Here is a 20,305-nt window from a genome sequence, read left to right as displayed (position 1 = left end):
GGTCAGGAAGCTTAAATCCATAAGAAAATTCCTCTAACAGCTCAACTCAAACCTTATTAGCTATACATCGGGCAATTAGAGTATAATAAATAAATCAAAAGTTCAAAACGGATATATACCATCACTGCAAAACCAGCATAGAAGTTACCAAGAAAAAAAGTATCATAACTATGTACCTCTGCAGACAAATAACCATTCACTACATGAGAGAATATCCACACCCCACAGATCCAAGAAGAGATTAAAAAATGATTAATAATAGTAGTAGTAGTAGTAGTGAAGAAGAAAGTATTTGTTCAATAAACTTCTGTGAGCATACATGAACATATACATCTGTTCACAGCATTCTTACAATTCCTATTGAAGACATTTTAAGTCCAAGGAAAAGATTTGATAGTTTAATAATTTATGAGTGAGTAATCCCATATACTTAGAGTGAAACTGAATTGTTCAAAATATATTAATTAAATTTGATTCGAAACATAGTTCAGGACATAAAACCAAAATGCAATGGTACGGTGAATCCACTTAATGACACTGAAAAAACAGATAAAATATTCAATCTTATAACCCTTCCAAGCAGAAAAAAAAAGGAAAAAAGTTGATTAATAAGAAATGGAATAGTATAGAACTTCAGAGTATTTAATTATCAGACATCTTAAACATATTTTTCTGCCTCACCATTCGTCTTTGAGCTCTATGGTTTGGAGAAAATAGCATCTTGTATTTTCAGCCAAAAGACTAACTTAGTAAGCAACAACAATTGTTGTACACATCAAGCACCATATCTTAACATCTACCTATTACAAAAATCCTACCAGCACTAAACATACAATACCATGAAAATTTATATTAGAGACCAAACAAAACCATCCTCACTCAATTCTTTAATTAATCCTCACAACTTTTCTTTCACCAATCCAGCACTAACTACAAATGAAGGAAGGAAGATAAAACCAATCTAGCCAATAAAAATAAATTGTGCCAGCATTTTCTCATATTAAAACCACAGAATCCTAAAATCCTATCTTCAAAATTTCTATATATATTATTAACAAGCATCAACAATAACAACAAAAACTATTTCATAAGAAATTCATAACAATATTGAACACTAAAATTTATAGTAACAAAATTGTTCAAATAAAATATTTAAAAATATAATTACTAGTTGCATAAAATATATATATATATATATATATATATATATATATATATATATATATATATATATATATATATTTTACTAGTAATGTTGCTTATTAAAATGATGGTGAAGAGGGTGAGTTTCTGGGGTAACATTGTCATCCTCTCCTCCACATCTTTATAGTCTTGTCAGCCTCGCAAGTAATAAGCATTGTACCAGTTACATCATAGGTGAGTGCATAGATGCAAGCTTCGCTTTCCAGTGACCCAGGTTGAACAATAGTTTGTGCTTGCTGGAAATTGTGGCCACTCCTCCAATCCCAGAACCACAAGCTTCCATTATCACCTCCTGTAGCCATAACACCCTCGTCATTAACCGCCATTGCATTGATGATTGTTTTCTGGTGAGAAATCATGTTGTGCAAGAATTCTCCTCTGGGGAGGTTGAATTTTTTTATGTTGTCAGAAGAGGCAGACACAAAAGTATCCTCTTTTGGATGCATAGCCATCGCCCTCACAGATTTCTTGTGGTGTGCGAGTGTTGCCATAGTCTTAAAATATCTAAGATCCCATAATTTTATAGTTGAATCATGTGATCCAGTGATGACCTGATAATTCATTTGGGGAGTTAAAACAGAGCAGACGGTGTTGTCATGCCCAGACAAAGCATGTATTTGCATGTTGGTTCTGATGTCCCAGAGCCTACACACAGAATCACCACCCCCAGTGAGCAGGACATTAATGTTGGGATGAAGAGCTAAGCAATAGACGCCACTTAAATGGCCATGATAAGACTGAATCACCTGATTTTGTTCTAGGTCCCAGTATTTTACTTGTTTATCATCACTGGCAGAGAATACGCAGGTTTCTATATTGCTAATAGCAAGGCCTCTTATTTGTTCCATATGGGCAATAAGAGTGAGGTTTAGCGTTCCAGTTGCTAAATCCCAAATCTTGATAATCCCATCAGCTGAGCCTGTACAAAACCATAAATTACTTTGGTCCACTGCAATAGACCTCACCGAACCCAAATGCCCACTAATCACCCTGTAATTCTTCCATTTACTTGGTGTTCTTTCCATTGTTGCAGCAGTAGAAAGGTTCCTGCTTTCTGATGAAAACCCATTTTGTGGACCTGGAAGAGCAAGGGCATTTGAAGGATGACCATAAATTGCTGGTTTGCTTGCTATAGCTCCATACTCAAGATTTAGCGGATCGGAAGGGGAGAAGTGGCCGTGGAGAGGAGAGAATATATCGAGAGGAGCGCGCTCCAGAGATTTGAAGCTCTGTTTCTTCAAAGATTGAGGTTCTACTGATAATTCCGAATCCATATTTGCAGAAACCTAGCTTGCTAGAGCCCTAAAGAACAGAGGTTCGGGTAGGGTTTTCTTCTTGCCTGTTAATGGCCTTTTTATAAAGAGGAATGGGGTAATTCTATGGAAATTGAGAGTAATATAATTAGGGAAAATGGTACTTTTTACCCCTGAATTATATACTTATAGCACTTTTTCCCCCTCAATTATTTAGGTAAGCACATTAGCCCCTCAATTATTTTAAAAGTGGTGCTTTTTCCCCCTAATATATTAAATTGACATTTATACCCTTAAAATAAACATTTTATTTATTTTACTACTTCAACAAATTATTGCGTATACGTATGGATGACCACGGTTCGGTTTGAATTGAACCGGATACTAAAGCAATCGAATTAATAGTTTACGGTTATAATTCAGATCTAGAACCCAATATTTAAATGTCAATTTATTAAAATTATGTATCAAAAAAATTGAATCTTGAACCGTGAACCGGCGGTTCCGGATCTGATTCGCGATTTTGAACTGTCTTTATTTTAAAATTTTATTTTTTATTTTAAAATAGTCTAAATTCAACAATAAATGTATTTTATTTTTTCAGTTCGGAACATGAACCGTCCATTCCAGTTCACGATTTTAATAAACTCTAAATATCGAATTTCGATTCTAAATTGTAATTGGAATATTTCAGTTTGGTTGCTATAGTGTTTGTTTAGTTTGAACCAAATTATGATCATAATTTGTTGGAGAAAAAAATAAATTAAATATTTAGTTTAAGGGTAAATATGTCCATTTAACATTTCAGGGGGGAAAACATCCACTTCAATAATTTAGGGGGAAAAAATGCTATAGGTATATAACTCAGGGGGAAAAAGTGCCATTTTTCCATATAATTATATTGGGAATAGGAATGAAATTAGCAGTATAAAGTATAAACCCTTATTTTGTCATGGAGTTTTTTCTCAAAATGGTCCATCGACTATTGCTCATTCTCAATTTTACATTTTGATCTTTAAGGCTTTAATTACACCAAATCTAAGTCCCTTGACTTTCAAAAACTCACATAATTTGGTCCTCCATTAAGTTTTCCGTCAACTCAGCGTTAAAATGGAGGGCATTTTCGTCCGCTTACTTATTGTATGCCTAATATACACTTAGGGGTCGTTTGGTTCACGGAATGTCAGATTACCTTAGGGAATGTTAGATTGCTGGATGTTAGATTACTGTGAATGTTAGATTCGGCCGTTTGGTTCAGGTTATATAACATAACCAAGGGAATGTGACATTCCAAAGCTCACATACCTATGTTTGGTTCACATTATCTCAGGGAATCTAACATTCCCCAGGAATGTCACATTCCCTCCACATAGGATTTTGAAGGGAATGTGATTCCCTTCAAAATCTTAGGTAATGTAAGATAATCTTGGTTATGTTAGTTTATTATATATATATATATATATATATATATATAGAATTATTTTTGTAATTATATATTTTTTTATTTTTATTATGTTATGTTAGCATATAAAATAATTTTGTTTCTCAAGTTCAAGATTTTAGTTAATATTTTAAAATCATGTAATTATATATGATACCGTTATCTTATTTATTTATTTTAATTTTTAAATTTATTAAAATATATGAAAATATGTTAAGGATATTATATCTATACTATATATAAAAACAAAATCCTGAAATTTTAACTTCCCGCCCAATTTCTAAAAAATCTCTCTTCCTAATAAAATATATTGATTTCAACTTTCCCATTCGTACAATAATTCTACGTTAAAATTCTATTCTAAATTATAAAATAGTGTAATACAATCTATACTATATATAAAAACAAAATCCTGAAATTTTATCTTCCTGCGCAATTCCTAAAAAATCTCTCTTCCTAATAAAATATATTGATTTCTGCTCTCCAATTCGTACAATAATTCTGCCTTAAAATTCTATTCTAATATTATAAAATAGTGTAATACAATCTATAATCTATAATATATATATATATATATATATAAATAAAATCCTGAAATTTTAACTTCTCCCCCAATTTCTAAAAAATCTCTCTTCCTAATAAAATATATTAATTTCTACTTTCCCATTCGTACAATAATTCTACGTTAAAATTCTATTCTAATATTATAAAATAGTGTAATACAATCTATACTATATATAAAAACAAAATCCTGAAATTTTAACATTACCGCCCAATTCCTAAAAAATCTCTCTTCCTAATAAAATATATTGATTTCTACTTTCCCATTCGTACAATAATTCTGCATTAAAATTCTATTCTAATATTATAAAATATTGTAATACAATCTATCTATACTATATATAAAAACAAAATTCTGAAATTTTAACTTTCCGCCAAATTCCTAAAAAATCTCTCATCCTAATAAAATATATTGATTTCTACTTTCCCATCCGTACAATAATTCTGCGTTAAAATTCTATTCTAATATTATAAAATAGTGTAATACAATCTATAGTCTATAGTATATATAAAAATAAAATCCTGAAATTTTAACTTTCCGCCCAATTCCTAAAAAATCTCTCTTCCTAATAAAATATATTGATTTCCACTTCCCATTCGTACAATAATTCTGCGTTAAAATTCTATTCTAATATTATAAATTAGTGTAACACAATTATACTATATATACAAACAAAATCTTTAAATTTTAACTTCCCGCCCAATTCCAAAAAAACCTCTCTTCCTAATAAAATATATTGATTTCTACTTTTCCATTCGTACAATAATTCCGCGTTAAAATTCTATTCTAATACTATAAAATAGTGTAATACAATCTATACTATATATAAAAACAAAATCCTGAAATTTTAACTTCCCGCCCAATTCCTAAAAAATCTCTCTTCCTAATAAAATATATTGATTTCTACTTTCCCATTTGTACAATAATTCTGTATTAAAATTCTATTATAATATTATAAAATAGTGTAATACAATCTATACTATATATAAAAACAAAATCCTGAAATTTTAACTTCCTGCCAAATTTCTAAAAAATCTCTCTTCCTAATAAAATATATTGATTTCTGCTTTCCAATTCGTACAATAATTCTGCCTTAAAATTCTATTCTAATATTATAAAATAGTGTAATACAATCTATAATCTATAATATATATATATAAACAAAATCCAGAAATTTTAACTTCTCGCCCAATTTCTAAAAAATCTCTCTTCCTAATAAAATATATTAATTTCTACTTTCCCATTCGTACAATAATTCTACGTTAAAATTCTATTCTAATATTATAAAATAGTGTAATACAATCTATACTATCTATACTATATATAAAAACAAAATCCTGAAATTTTAACTTCCCGCCCAATTCCTAAAAAATCTCTCTTCCTAATAAAATATATTGATTTCTACTTTCCCATTCGTACAATAATTCTGCGTTAAAATTCTATTCTAATATTATAAAATAGTGTAATACAATCTATCTATACTATATATAAAAACAAAATTCTGAAATTTTAACTTTCCGTCAAATTCCTAAAAAATCTCTCATCCTAATAAAATATATTGATTTCTACTTTCCCAGCCGTACAATAATTCTGCGTTAAAATTCTATTCTAATATTATAAGATAGTGTAATACAATCTATAGTCTATAGTATATATAAAAATAAAATCCTGAAATTTTAACTTTCCGCCCAATTCCTAAAAAATCTCTCTTCCTAATAAAATATATTGATTTCCACTTCCCATTCGTACAATAATTCTGCGTTAAAATTCTATTATAATATTATAAATTATTGTAACACAATTATACTATATATACAAACAAAATCTTTAAATTTTAACTTCCTGCCCAATTCCTAAAAAACCTCTCTTCCTAATAAAATATATTGATTTCTACTTTTCCATTCGTACAATAATTCCGCGTTAAAATTCTATTCTAATATTATAAAATAGTGTAATACAATCTATCTATACTATATATAAAAACAAAATCCTAAAATTTTAACTTTCCGCCAAATTTCTAAAAAATTTCTCTTCCTAATAAAATATATTGATTTCTACTTTCTCATTCGTACAATAATTCTGCGTTAAAATTCTATTCTAAATTATAAAATAGTGTAATACAATCTATACTATATATAAAAACAAAATCCTGAAATTTTAACTTCCTGCGCAATTCCTAAAAATCTCTCTTCCTAATAAAATATATTGATTTCTACTTTCCAATTCGTACAATAATTCTACCTTAAAATTCTATTCTAATATTATAAAATAGTGTAACTTATCTATACTATATATAAAAACAAAATCCTGAAATTTTAACTTATCTATACTATATATAAAAACAAAATCCTGGGTGACTAATAGGTTAGTAGGCAAGGCCAACTGCCAATGCGCACAATGAATCATGACCCACATTGCCACCGCCGAGGTTCAAACCTTGGTCTCTTACCACCAGTACTACCCAATAAACCATTGAGCTACGTCCATGCGAGTGTTAAAATTCTATTCTAATATTATAAAATAGTGTAATACAATCTATACTATATATAAAAACAAAATCCTGATATATTAACTTCCCGCCCAATTCCCAAAAAATATCTCTTGCTAATAAAATATATTGATTTCTATTTTCAAATTCGTACAATAATTCTGCGTTAAAATTATATTCTAATATTATAAAATAGTGTAATACAGTCTATACTATATATAAAAACAAAACCCTGAAATTTTAACTTCCCTCCCAATTCCTAAAAAATCTCTCTTCCTAATAAAATATATTGATTTTTTACTTTCCCATTTGTACAATAATGCTGCGTTAAAATTCTATTCTAATATTATAAACTAGTGTAATACAATCTATACTATATATAAAAACAAAATCCTGAAATTTTAACTTTCCGCCCAATTCCTAAAAAATCTCTCTTCCTAATAAATTATATTGATTTCTACTTTCCCTTTCGTACAATAATTCTGCGTTAAAATTCTATTCTAATATTATAAAATAGTGTAATAGAATCTATCTATACTATATATAAAAAACAAAATCCTGAAATTTTAACTTTCCGCCCAATTCCTAAAAAATCTCTCTTCCTAATAAAATATATTGATTTCTACTTTCCCGAACAATAATTCTGTGTTAAAATTCTATTCTAATATTATAAAATAGTGTAATACAATCTATACTATATATAAAAACAAAATCCTGAAATTTTAACTTTCCGCCCAATTCCTAAAAAACCTCTCTTCCTAATAAATTATATTGATTTCTACTTTCCCTTTCGTACAATAATTCTGCGTTAAAATTCTATTCTAATATTATAAAATAGTGTAATACAATCTATCTACACTATATATATAAAAAAAAACAAAATCCTGATATTTTAACTTCCCGCCAAATTCCTAAAAAAAAATCTCTTCCTAATAAAATATATTGATTTCTACTTTCCAATTCGTACAATAATCTATACTATATATAAAAACAAAATCCTAAAATTTTAACTTTCCGCCCAATTCCTAAAAAATCTCTCTTCCTAATAAATTATATTGATTTCTACTTTCCCTTTCGTACAATAATTCTGCGTTAAAATTCTATTCTAATATTATAAAATAGTGTAATACAATCTATCTATACTATATATAAAAAAACAAAATCCTGAAATTTTAACTTTCCGCCCAATTCCTAAAAAATCTCTCTTCCTAATAAAATATATTGATTTCTACTTTCCCATTAGTACAATAATTCTGTGTTAAAATTCTATTCTAATATTATAAAATAGTGTAATACAATCTATACTATATATAAAAACAAAATCCTGAAATTTTAACTTTCCGCCCAATTCCTAAAAAACCTCTCTTCCTAATAAATTATATTGATTTCTACTTTCCCTTTCGTACAATAATTCTGCGTTAAAATTCTATTCTAATATTATAAAATAGTGTAATACAATCTATCTACACTATATATATAAAAAACAAAATCCTGAAATTTTAACTTCCCGCGCAATTCCTAAAAAATCTCTCTTCCTAATAAAATATATTGATTTCTACTTTCCAATTCGTACAATAATTCTGCCTTAAAATTCTATTCTAATATTATAAAATATTGTAATACAATCTATACTATATATAAAAACAAAATCCTGAAATTTTAACTTTCCGCCCAATTCCTAAAAAACCTCTCTTCCTAATAAATTATATTGATTTCTACTTTCCCTTTCGTACAATAATTCTGCGTTAAAATTCTATTCTAATATTATAAAATAGTGTAATACAATCTATCTACACTATATATATAAAAAACAAAATCCTGAAATTTTAACTTCCCGCGCAATTCCTAAAAAATCTCTCTTCCTAATAAAATATATTTATTTCTACTTTCCAATTCGTACAATAATTCTGCCTTAAAATTCTATTCTAATATTATAAAATAATGTAATACAATCTATACTATATATAAAAACAAAATCCTGAAATTTTAACTTCCCGCCCAATTCCTAAAAAATCTCTCTTCCTAATAAAATATATTGATTTCTACTTTCCCATTTGTACAATAATTCTATGTTAAAATTCTATTATAATATTATAAAATAGTGTAATACAATCTATACTATATATAAAAACAAAATCCTGATATTTTAACTTCCCGCCAAATTCCTAAAAAAAAATCTCTTCCTAATAAAATATATTGATTTCTACTTTCCAATTCGTACAATAATTCTGCCTTAAAAATCTATTCTAATATCATAAAATAGTGTAATACAATCTATAATCTATAATATATATATATATATAAAAACAAAATCCTGAAATTTTAACTTCTCGCCCAATTTCTAAAAAATCTCTCTTCCTAATAAAATATATTAATTTCTACTTTTCCATTCGTACAATAATTCTACGTTAAAATTCTATTCTAATATTATAAAATAGTGTAATACAATTTATACTATATATAAATACTAAATCCTGAAATTTTTAACTTCCCGCCCAATTCCTAAAAAATATCTCTTCTAATAAAATATATTGATTTCTACTTTTCTATTCGTACAATAATTCTGCGTTAAAATTCTATTCTAATATTATAAAATAGTGTAATACAATCTATACTATATACAAAAACAAAATCCTGAAATTTTAACTTCCCGCCTAATTCCCAAAAAATCTCTCTTCCTAATAAAATATATTGATTTCTACTTTCCAATTCGTACAATAATTCTGCGTTAAAATTCTATTCTAATATTATAAAATAGTGTAATACTTTCTATACTATATATAAAAACAAAATCCTGAAATTTTAACATTACCGCCCAATTCCTAAAAAATCTCTCTTCCTAATAAAATATATTGATTTCTATTTTCCCATTGGTACAATAATTCTGCGCTAAAATTCTATTCTAATATTATAAAATAGTGTAATACAATCTATACTATATATAAAAACGAAATCCTGAAATTTGCCCAATTCCCAAAAAATCTCTCTTCCTAATAAAATATATTGATTTCTATTTTCCAATTCGTACAATAATTCTGCCTTAAAATACTATTCTAATATCATAAAATAGTGTAATACAATCTATAATCTATAATATCTATACTATATATAAAAACAAAATCCTGAAATTTTAACTTTCCGCCCAATTCCTAAAAAATCTCTCTTCCTAATAAAATATATTGATTTCTACTTTCCCATTTGTACAATAATTCTATGTTAAAATTCTATTATAATATTATAATAAAATAGTGTAATACAATCTATACTATATATAAAAACAAAATCCTGAAATTTTAACTTCCCGCCAAATTCCTAAAAAAAATCTCTTCCTAATAAAATATATTGATTTCTACTTTCCAATTCGTACAATAATTCTGCCTTAAAATTCTATTCTAATATCATAAAATAGTGTAATACAATCTATAATCTATAATATATACATATTGATACTGCTAATTACGTAAGCAATAGAAAGAACACGAGATCAAATAAAGCAAATAAAGTCTTTATTGACCACGGTAAAGGCCCTAAGTACAATCTACTTGGTTGCTCTGAGTACCGACTGACTGCGGTCGGGATGCTCTAACAACAACCTATCGATCGTCCAAAAGTCCCCTACACTGTAGCTACTGTGGGTATTTATAGCCGCTGTGCCGGAGACAAGAGTCCGGGCGTTCGGCATGTTCTCCACGTAGCCACCACGTGTCATCCTCCCGGGTGCCCTGTTTGTCGTCATAGGGAGCCGCCACGTGTCTTTCATCAGCTCTCTCGCCGAAGGGCTACCGCTCGGTGGTTGACACTGCCGCTCGGGCAACACCCGGTCAAACCCCGACCGGGTTCTTCATAAGGAGCCCGACCTGTTACCTGCAAAGACAAAGAGAAAAGGACAAAGGTACCCCGGTCGTGGTGGAGCTATGTCGGTCGGGATATTCCCTACCAAGAGCCCCCCAGCCCGGGCCTTTTTGACCGTCCGGGAAAAAACTGGACGGGATGAAGAAGGCCAACCGTCGGCCACCAGACCGACCTGCCAGCTGTCATTCTCCTCTTCGCCACGTGTCGGCCTCTGCCGGCCTCGGCGATCTCATCAGTCGCCTCGGAATCAGCGCGGGTCGTGTCACGCAAGTTGACTCATTTCCGGCCTAAATGCTCTCCTATAAATAGGCCCTTGAGGCCCTCATTTGAACTTTCCTCAATCTTCTGAAGCAGTCGGTACCCTCAGAGAGTCCCGAGCAGCAGATCAGCTATCCGATCAAGCAAAGCAAACTTCAAACCCTCTTCAAAGTTTCTTCACTCGGTAAGCTCCTAGCTCTTTACTCTTTCTCTTCTTTATTTTTCGCTTAGCGTAGAAGTAGGGTAGTACTAACTTCGAGCTAACTTCCCGAGCCTTACACTAACTTCCGACCGACCTTTAGGTAGAGCGATGTCGGATTCTGACAGTCAAAACGTCTCGATCGCGGACTATGACGAGGAGGTCGAGTATGTTAGCGACGAGGAAGTGGACATCATGTCTTATACTCCCGAAGCCAGTCCCCGACCGGAGCCAGCCCCCGAGCGATCTGTCGAGCACAACAACGCATCAAGTTCCTCTGGGTCGTCAAGCTCTGGCTCGAGCGGATCAGGGAGCTCGAGCGAAGAGGAAGAAGAGAGAACCACGTCAAGTGGGCGGGGTTCACCGACTGAAGGCGTTAGGGAAACGCCTACCCGGGTAGTTGGGGACTACCCGGAAGCTGATTCTCGGGGGGGTGATCGGGAAAACACCCCCGAGCAGACCGAAGAGACCACGGCCGGGCCGGCCGCACCCGCAGTCGAGCTCGAATTCTTGAACAGCGAGAATGTCGAGCAACAAATGAGTCTACTGACCAAAGGCGAAGCCGCTCGGATTGCGGCAATACTCCGTGGTCGGGTAGAGTTCGATACGAGCCGGAGCCTAGGGAATATCATTGATAGGCATCGGGGCAAGTGGATCGGGATGCATTACGACTCCCTGATGACCCCGATCGCCATTCCTTTCCCGCCCCTCTTGACGGCCTTTCTTGCTTATTACCAAGTCGTCCCGGCTCAAATCTGCCCCAATTCGCACCGGATCCTTGCCTGTTTCCCACAAATTTGCGCCCGACACAAGGCCGAGTGCACGATGGAGTTGTTCAACTTCATCTACCAGATCAAGGTCCTCCCGGGCCGCTATGGGGGCGGGTTCCTAATGCTGCAATCCCGAGCAGACATGTGTGCCATCGAAGGCCTGCCCGGGAACAATAGGGGGTGGAAGAACAGGATCTTCTCCATCAAGTACGACCCCTGGATCCTCCCGGTCGACCGCACCTGGAGCAGCCATTTCAGGAAGCAAGTGGTGCCGGCCGAGACTCAGGCACTTAAGGATATAGTCGCTCGGATCTCGAGCGAGCTTCATGAGTACACTATTTTCCGGACGGCAGAAAGTCTCGAGGCCGCGAAACTCCCGCCCCCCATATACGAGCTGAGGGAGAAGTATCTGCCCGTGCCGATGGGCGTAACGGTCGCCAAGCGGTCGAAAAAGAAGAAAGGTTCAACTCGAACTGCCTTTCCCGACCTAGCTTATTGTCTCGAACCATCTAACTTGTGTTTTCTTTGTTTGCAGCTATGGCCGAGTTCGGTGACGACGACGCTCCTCTTCCCCCGCCTGCCAAGATCTCCCTTGGCAGCAAGAAGAAGGCCAAGACGAAGCCGTCCGGGGAGAAGGAGATCCCCTCAGGCCGACCATTAAGTGCCTCGACCGTGACCACGGGCGAGGGCTTTATTGTCGAGCCTTCTGACGTCTTGGTCACCCGGGGTAAGGAGAAGGTCACCGATCGGGGGGTGGCCGAGACGGGCAGCCTCAAACGGCGCCGAGAGCAACGCAGCCCGAGCCCCTCGGTCGGGCAAGAGAAGGATGGTCTGTCCATTCTGGCCCGGATCGGCAATGCCGGGCCAGCCAAAGAAGATCTGGGGAAGATGACCCCGACCCAGGTGGCCGAGCGGATCGGCCAAGACCTAGCTGAGGTAAGCCTTTCTCCGCTGAACGTTTTTGTTTGAAGTGTCTTTGATCGGGCTAATCCCGAGTGATTTTTCGTTTTGCAGATCTCCCGAGCCGCTCAGCTTCTTCAAGGTCGAGCTATGCTGGCCGAGGAAGCTGACCACCACAAGAAGACGGCCGCACGCCGCCTGAAGGAGGTTAAGGACCTCCAGGCCGAGGTGGAGAGGCTGCAGAAGGCCTTGAAGAAAGGCGACGAGGACCGGGTCCTCGCGGATAAGGTCGCCAGCCGGGCGATCGGGGAGGCGAAAGAGCTGAAGGCCCAGCTCAACGACCCGAGCCGATTGGCGCAAAATGTCTTCAAGGACAAGGACTCGGGCACGGCCTTCCTCACAGCAGCTCGGGGAACGGAGATCGGGAACGAGCTAATCGTCTCGTTCGGAAAGTGGGCCTTTACAGCCGGGAAGCAGAAAATGCTCGAACGAACTCGCACCCGGTTGGAAGCGGCTCTCGATGCTGAGGACCTCCAGCTGGTCTTGTCAGCATTGCCCCCGGACATAGCCGATCCCGGTCCCTCTCCCTTTACCCCAAAAGCAAAGGCGGCCGAGCCCGGGGCATCAACGGCGGCCACTTCGAGCGGGAAAGAGACGGCGGCCCGAGCTCAAGAAGCGAAGAAGTAGGCTAGGTCTTAGTCTTCTCCCTTCTCTTGTAAAGAACGCTGATCGGGAGCCCGGTCCCGATTTGTACCGGGCACCTTTTGCTCATTAATAAAATTTGCTTTTTTATTCAACTTGTGTTGCTCGTCTTCCATCTCCCTTTTGTTTTTTAATTTACACACATCGACCACAATCGTTCGACCGCCTGGCCTTTAGGCCCGGTCTCGCAATATTCGATCGTTAACGCCCGACCTTATGGCCTTATGGCCTGGTCGAACATCTGACAACTCGTCGCATATTGGGCCATTCCGGTCGAGTTTACCCGATCCCCCGGCCTCGACGAATTTTTTGAAAGTATACTCGTCATTATATCGACCTCCCGACCAAGTTTACCCGGTCTCCAGGTCTTGACGAATTCTTCGAAAATAAGTAAGCCCCATGTTCAGGATATTCCGAACGATATGGGCCTACCGATACTTCATTAATCCCAGCCCCCACACTATTGTGCGCTCGAGGCACGAGTGGGTGCAATAGTGGACAGAAGTTGGACGGATCGGGGAATGATGCTGAGAGCTCCTGGCTTCCCCGATCGGTGGCGTGACTCGAGTGTCCGCCGATGTGGAGCGCGTTTTGACCGGTCGATGGATTTCGCCCGGTTGGTGAAAGTTGAAATAATCTGCATGCAAGGAAAGGTGAAAGAAAAGAACCGATCGTGCCGCCGCATACAAACGGTCGAGCAATCATCGATCGTATATACATTAAACTTTCCCGCTCGCAGGCGGTTGAATTAATTTTACAACCTTAAAATTTACATAGAAATGACGATCGGGACTAACTCGCAGGTTGAGCCCCCACTTCGTCTAGAAAATACAAAAAATAGGCTAATGCCTGAACAGAACGAGGTGCTCGGAATTCCAAGTACCCTCGATTACCCGACCAGTCGTTGTCTCTAGTCGGTATGTACCCGGCCGAATGACAGCGTTGATGATGTACGGCCCTTCCCAATTCTGAGCGAGCTTTCCGCCCTCCAATGGTTGACTGGCCTCCCTTCGTCGTAGGACATAATCTCCAACTTGGAAGTAACGAGGGTTGACCCGGACGTCTTTTGAGCTCTTAACTCTCTTCTGATACTCGGCCATACGTCGAGCGGCCAGTTCTCGTTTTTCCTCGACCCCATCAAGGTTCACGACCATAGCATGTTCGTTCTCCTCCGCATTGTAGGTTCTTTCTCGATCGGTCGGGATCCAAGCCTCGATCGGAAGTCGGGCTTCAGCTCCGTAAACCAGGACGAAAGGGGTCTCCAAAGTAGCTTCCCTCGGGGTCGTCCGATAAGTCCATAAGACATATGGCAACTCATCGGCCCAACTACGACCGGCCGAGTGTAACTTCTTTTTCAGACCTTCCAAAATCGTCCGGTTAGCATTCTCCACTTGTCCATTTCCCTGCGGGTAAGCCACCGACGACCGGACGTGAGTCGTCCCGATCGTGGCCAAGAAATTCTGAAAATACTGGCTCACAAACTGGCGACCGTTGTCGCTGATGAGATGCACGGGCACCCCAAAACGGGAAATGACATTGCGCCAAAGGAACCGAGCACACTGTTGAGATGTGATCGTGGCTAAGGGCTCGGCTTCTATCCACTTGGAAAAATAATCAATGGCGACTATCACGAACTTTCTTCGACCGGGAAGTTGAGGGAAGGGGCCCAAGATGTCTACCCCCCACCTAGCGAAAGGAATTGCGGTCGTGACAGGCTGGTAGAAGGTTGCCGGTCGTCCAGGCATCCGGGCGAACAGTTGGCACGTCTCGCATTCCCGAGCTAACTTTTCACAGTCTAGCTGGAGGGACGGCCAATAGTACCCGATCAGCATGATACGACGGGCCAGGGATCGGCCTCCCTGATGTGAAGAGCAAATTCCCGAGTGCAGCTCCTTCATGACTAGATCCGCCTCAAATGCGGTCAAGCAACGCATGAGAGGGCCTCCATACGATCGCCGATAGAGACGACCATCCTTGACTTGGAATCTCGGGGCTCTTAGTTTAGCTTTTCGAGCACGCTGGGGGTCGTCTGGGAGTCGACCGTGCTCGAGATATTCTTTCAGATCGGTGATCCAATTGTCTTCTACCGGTTGGATTGGATTGACCGGTAGGCGATGAATGCTGTGTCTTGGGATCACCAAGATCCGAGCGATCTTTGACATGTGTTCCGGGGCGTGTTGGGCCAATTTGGATAAGATATCCGCATCGGCATTATCCAATCGGGGTATGTGCCGGACGGTGTACCCCCGGAATTGAGCGAGCTTCTCCATGGCCAGGTCTCGGTATAATTGTAAACGCTCACCATTCACTTCATAGTCTCCGAGAACTTGTCCAACCACGAGCGCTGAATCAGTCTGAGCTCGAATGTATTCAGCCCCCAAATCCCGAGCGCATTGCAGGCCATTAACAAAAGCTTCATACTCGGCTTCGTTGTTGGTCGGGTGGAACTGGTACATCAAAGCAAAGTAGACTTTGAATCCTTCCGGGCTCGTGACAACTACTCCTCCCCCTGCACCTTTTTTGCTGCTCGACCCGTCAGTAGCCAACGACCACCACTCAGCCTCGGGATCTGCAACCTCGGGGGGTCGAGTATCCCGGGCGGTGCACTCGACCAAGAAATCAGCAAGAGCCTGACCTTTGATAGCAGGCCTCGGTCGGTATTCGATCGCGTACTGGGTCAGCATTAACGCCCACTTGACTAGGCGACCAGATGATGATGCGGTGCGGAGGACTGGTCCGATCGGTTGATCGGTCAACACGCGAATTGCTCGACCCTGGAAGTAGGGGGCCAACTTCTTCGCGGCGATATATAAGGCGTAGACGACCTTTTCTAACCGGGAGTACCGGAGCTCGGGACCATGTAGCGCGTGGCTTACATAGTACACCGGTCGCTGGACCCCTTCCGGATCGGTTCGGCACAGGACTGCGCTTACTGCACGATCGGAGACGGCGAGGTACACGTCTAGCTCTTCTCCGAGCTCAGGCTTTGAGAGCACAATGGGTGACATGAGATACTCCTTCAGCTCGTCAAAAGTCGCTCGGCACTCTTCGTCCCAGACGAATCCGTTGACTTTCCGCAATACCTTGAAGAAAGGTAAAGCGCGCTCGGCTAATTTTGAGAGAAACCGACTGAGGGCTGCCAACCGACCGGTCAATTGCTGGACTTCCCGAACGGTAGAAGGTGGTTGCATGTCCAGAATCGCTTTTACTTTGGCCGGGTTGGGCTCAATTCCTCTCTTGGTCATCCATAGCCGAGGAACTTGCCGGTCTGAACCGCGAATGTACACTTGGTCGGGTTCAGCCGCAACTGGTACTTCCTCATGATCTGGAAGCACTCCCGGAGGTCCCGAGTGTGGTCGGATCGGTCCCGACTCTTGACCAGCATGTCATCAATGTAGGCCTCCATCGTTCGGCCCAATAGATCAGCAAAGAGCATATTGACCATCCTCTGATAGGTCGCTCCTGCGTTCCGGAGGCCGAACGGCATCACTCGGTAGCAATACAGCCCGTCCGGGGTTACAAAGGCTGTCTTGCTTTCGTCTTCATGGTGCATCATAATTTGGTGATATCCTTTGAAGGCATCCATGAAGCTCATCAACTCGGCCCCGGCCGTCTCGTCGACCATCTGGTGAATGCTTGGTAGAGGATATGGGTCGAGCGGACAGGCCTTGTTGAGGTCGGTGAAGTCAATACACATCCTCCAAGCTGGGGGCTTCGGAACAAGGACGATATTCGCCACCCACTCGGGATATATCACCGGACGGATGTGCTCGATCGCTGCCATCTTCTTGACTTCTTCTCTGACAAACTCGCGGCGATCGGAAGAGAGGTGTCGTGTCTTCTGCACGACCGGCTTTACTGCGGGATCGACAGCCAGCTTGTGGCAAATGACTGATCGATCGATCCCGGGCATGTCTTCAGGCCCCCACGCAAATATATCAGCATACTCGCGGAGTATGGCCAGAATTTCCGCTCGGAGTTCGGGGGTAAGGGCCCGGCCAATCTTAATCTTCCTGTCCGGGCGGTCCTCGGACAGGGGAACTTCCTCAATTTCCTCGGAGGGCTCGGGCTGTTCCTTCCGATCTTTAGCCTCCTCCTTGGCTATGGTGTTCACCTGGGAAGACGGACCGGAGTCGCGTTTGTTGACCGCTCGGGTGTAACACTTCCGGGCGGACTAGACATCGCCTCGGACCACGCCAACCCCATTGGGGGTGGGGAATTTCATGCACAGGTGGGGCATAGAAATTATCCCACCGATCTTCATGATGGCGGGTCGGCCTAAGATTATGTTGTGGACGCAATGGAGGTTGACCACAACAAATTCCAGCTCCGTCTTGATCGACTTTGGAGGTGTGCCGATCTCGACCGGGAGCGTTATTTTTCCTTCCGGGTAGATCAGGGCCCCGGTAAATCCTGACAGTGGTACACCGACCGGAGTCAGCTCCTTCCTGTCTAGGCCCAGCTTTTCGAAAACGTCTAAGTAAAGGACGTTCACACTGCTACCCGTGTCCACCATAACCCTTTGGACATCGGTCCCCTTGACATCGATCGTGACCACGAGCGCCTCCATTCCGTGGTCGCCGCTGCTTGGTTGGTCCTCAAGGGTGAAGGTTATGGGTTCCATCTTCTGCCTTTTCCCGGTCTCCCGGGAATCTACTATCGCGACCGGGCAATCAGTCCTCGGTCGGGATGCGTCTTCCAGCCCGCCAAATATGACATGTATGGTGGGCTTGCCGGATGGTCGGCTGCTAGATGGAGGGTCAGGGTCCCGTTGATCATCACGACGATCGTCCCTTCGATCGCCTTTTCGGTCCTGACCCGATCGATCGGAGCGGTGGTGAGAGCGTCGATGATCTCTCCGATCGGTACTTCGCTTACTATCTTCTCTCTTCCCCACACATCTGTCCAGCTTTCCCAGGTTGAGCAAATCTTCCAATAGCTGGCGCAGATGGGTACACTCTTCAGTGTCATGCCCGGCACATCGATGGTAAGCACAGTGCTTACTCTTGTCTGGGCCGTCTCGATCGGGATGGGGGAGTTTGATGAGATTGCAGGACTGGGCGTACTGCATGGCCTCCGCTGCAGATCGGTTCAAGGCCGTAAACTCACCATGCCTGGTGCGGGGTCGGGGATTGTCATCTCCCGATCGATGTTCCGCCCGACCGGCCGGTTTTCGAGACGAGGAACCGACCTCCTGCGAACGCTTGACGGCATTTGCCTCGCCAGCGTTGGCATAATCCGTGACCCTTCGAAGGGCCTCCTCATACGTAGTCGGGGGGTGAAGGATGAAGTCCTGATATAAATACCCCGCCCGGAGGGAGATGTGAAGCATGTGGGTGGCGGTCGCGTCATCCATGGGCTCAACCTCCCCGACCGCTGCTTTCCACTTGATGAGGAAGTCGGTCAAGCTTTCCCCTTCTAACTGCTTGGCCTTCTCAAGGTACATGTAAGACTTCCTCACCACTTTGGAAGTGACGAACTTCCGTACGAACTTGATCGCCAGGGTCTCAAATTTGTCGATTGACCCCGGCTGCAGGGTTCGGAACCACTCTGCTGCCCGACCGGTGAGGGTTGAGTAGAATGCCCTGCACATCACGGCGTCTGAAACGCCCTTCAGCATCATGTTGCTGAAAAAATCGTTGACGTGGACCTCAGGATCTGTCCGACCGTCATAACTCTTCTCCCCAGAGACCTTTAAGTCGAGCGGGTAAGGTTGAGCCATTACCGCTGCTGTGAAAGGCGTCTGGTGTAGGGTCGATTGATTGACCGGGGGTGCTGCAGGGTACGCATTCCTGAGCTGCGCAACTTCAGCCTGGAGATTGTATAGCAATCCTCGGGTCTCGTTGAGCTCGGCATTTTGGGCGGCTTGGGCTGTATCCCGAGCGCGTCGACGTCGATGTGATCTTGACCCGCTATGCCCGGACGAAGCCTCCTGGCTGGCTTCCTGCATTTGGACGTCTTCCGGTTGGCGGTTTGGGTCTTGGGGTCCCAATCTTTGCCGCATCTCCGGTCGAAGACGATCAAAAGCTACCGCTCGGGTAACTTCCTCGGGGTCCTCCGCTCGAGCGTGAACCTCCTCTGCTTGTTGGGCCTGCGGCGCCTCCATCGCAACAGCACCCCCCGACCACAACCGAGAACGAGCCGAGCGTCGAGCCCGGGAAGTGGGCTGATGCTGCGGCTCTTCATTAACGGCCGGGTATACAGGAGGGGCGGCGGCTGGAGCCGTGTACGCAGGTGTGTAAGCGGCATAACCGACCGGTGGTGTATAGTACACCGGCTGTCCTGGCCAATACCCGTATGGTTGTGGTGGGACCGGGTACGGATACTGACCGGGGTAAATCATCTGCGGCATTTGCTTAGTACTAACTTCGAGCTAACTTCCCGAGCCTTACACTAACTTCGACCGACCTTTAGGTAGAGCGATGTCGATTCTGACAGTCAAAACGTCTCATCGCGGACTATGACGAGGAGGTCGAGTATTGTTAGCGACGAGGAAGTGGACATCATGTCTTTACTCCCGAAGCCAGTCCCGACCGGAGCCAGCCCCGAGCGATCTGTCGAGCACAACAACGCATCAAGTTCTCTGGGTCGTCAAGCTCTGGCCTCGAGCGGATCAGGGAGCTCGAGCGAAGAGGAAGAAGAGAGAACCACGTCAAGTGGCGGGGTTCACGACTGAA

The 20,305-nt window shown here is 40.9% G+C and overlaps 1 protein-coding gene across 1 annotated transcript; it reads right to left on the bottom strand.

The window, feature by feature from the left end:
- Positions 1-1,255: 1,255 nt before the first annotated feature.
- Positions 1,256-2,533, bottom strand: LOC109159437 (protein pleiotropic regulatory locus 1-like). The gene has a single exon (XM_019307548.1). The coding sequence runs from the start codon at positions 2,475-2,477 to the stop codon at positions 1,305-1,307; it is 1,173 nt and encodes a 390-aa protein (XP_019163093.1). The 5' UTR covers positions 2,478-2,533; the 3' UTR covers positions 1,256-1,304.
- Between the last annotated feature and the right edge of the window lie 17,772 nt (positions 2,534-20,305).

This window comes from Ipomoea nil, unplaced genomic scaffold, assembly GCF_001879475.1.
Source record: "Ipomoea nil cultivar Tokyo-kokei standard unplaced genomic scaffold, Asagao_1.1 scaffold2827, whole genome shotgun sequence".
In the NCBI taxonomy this organism is placed as follows: domain Eukaryota; kingdom Viridiplantae; phylum Streptophyta; class Magnoliopsida; order Solanales; family Convolvulaceae; genus Ipomoea; species Ipomoea nil.
This window is presented reverse-complemented; position numbering and strand designations above follow the sequence as displayed.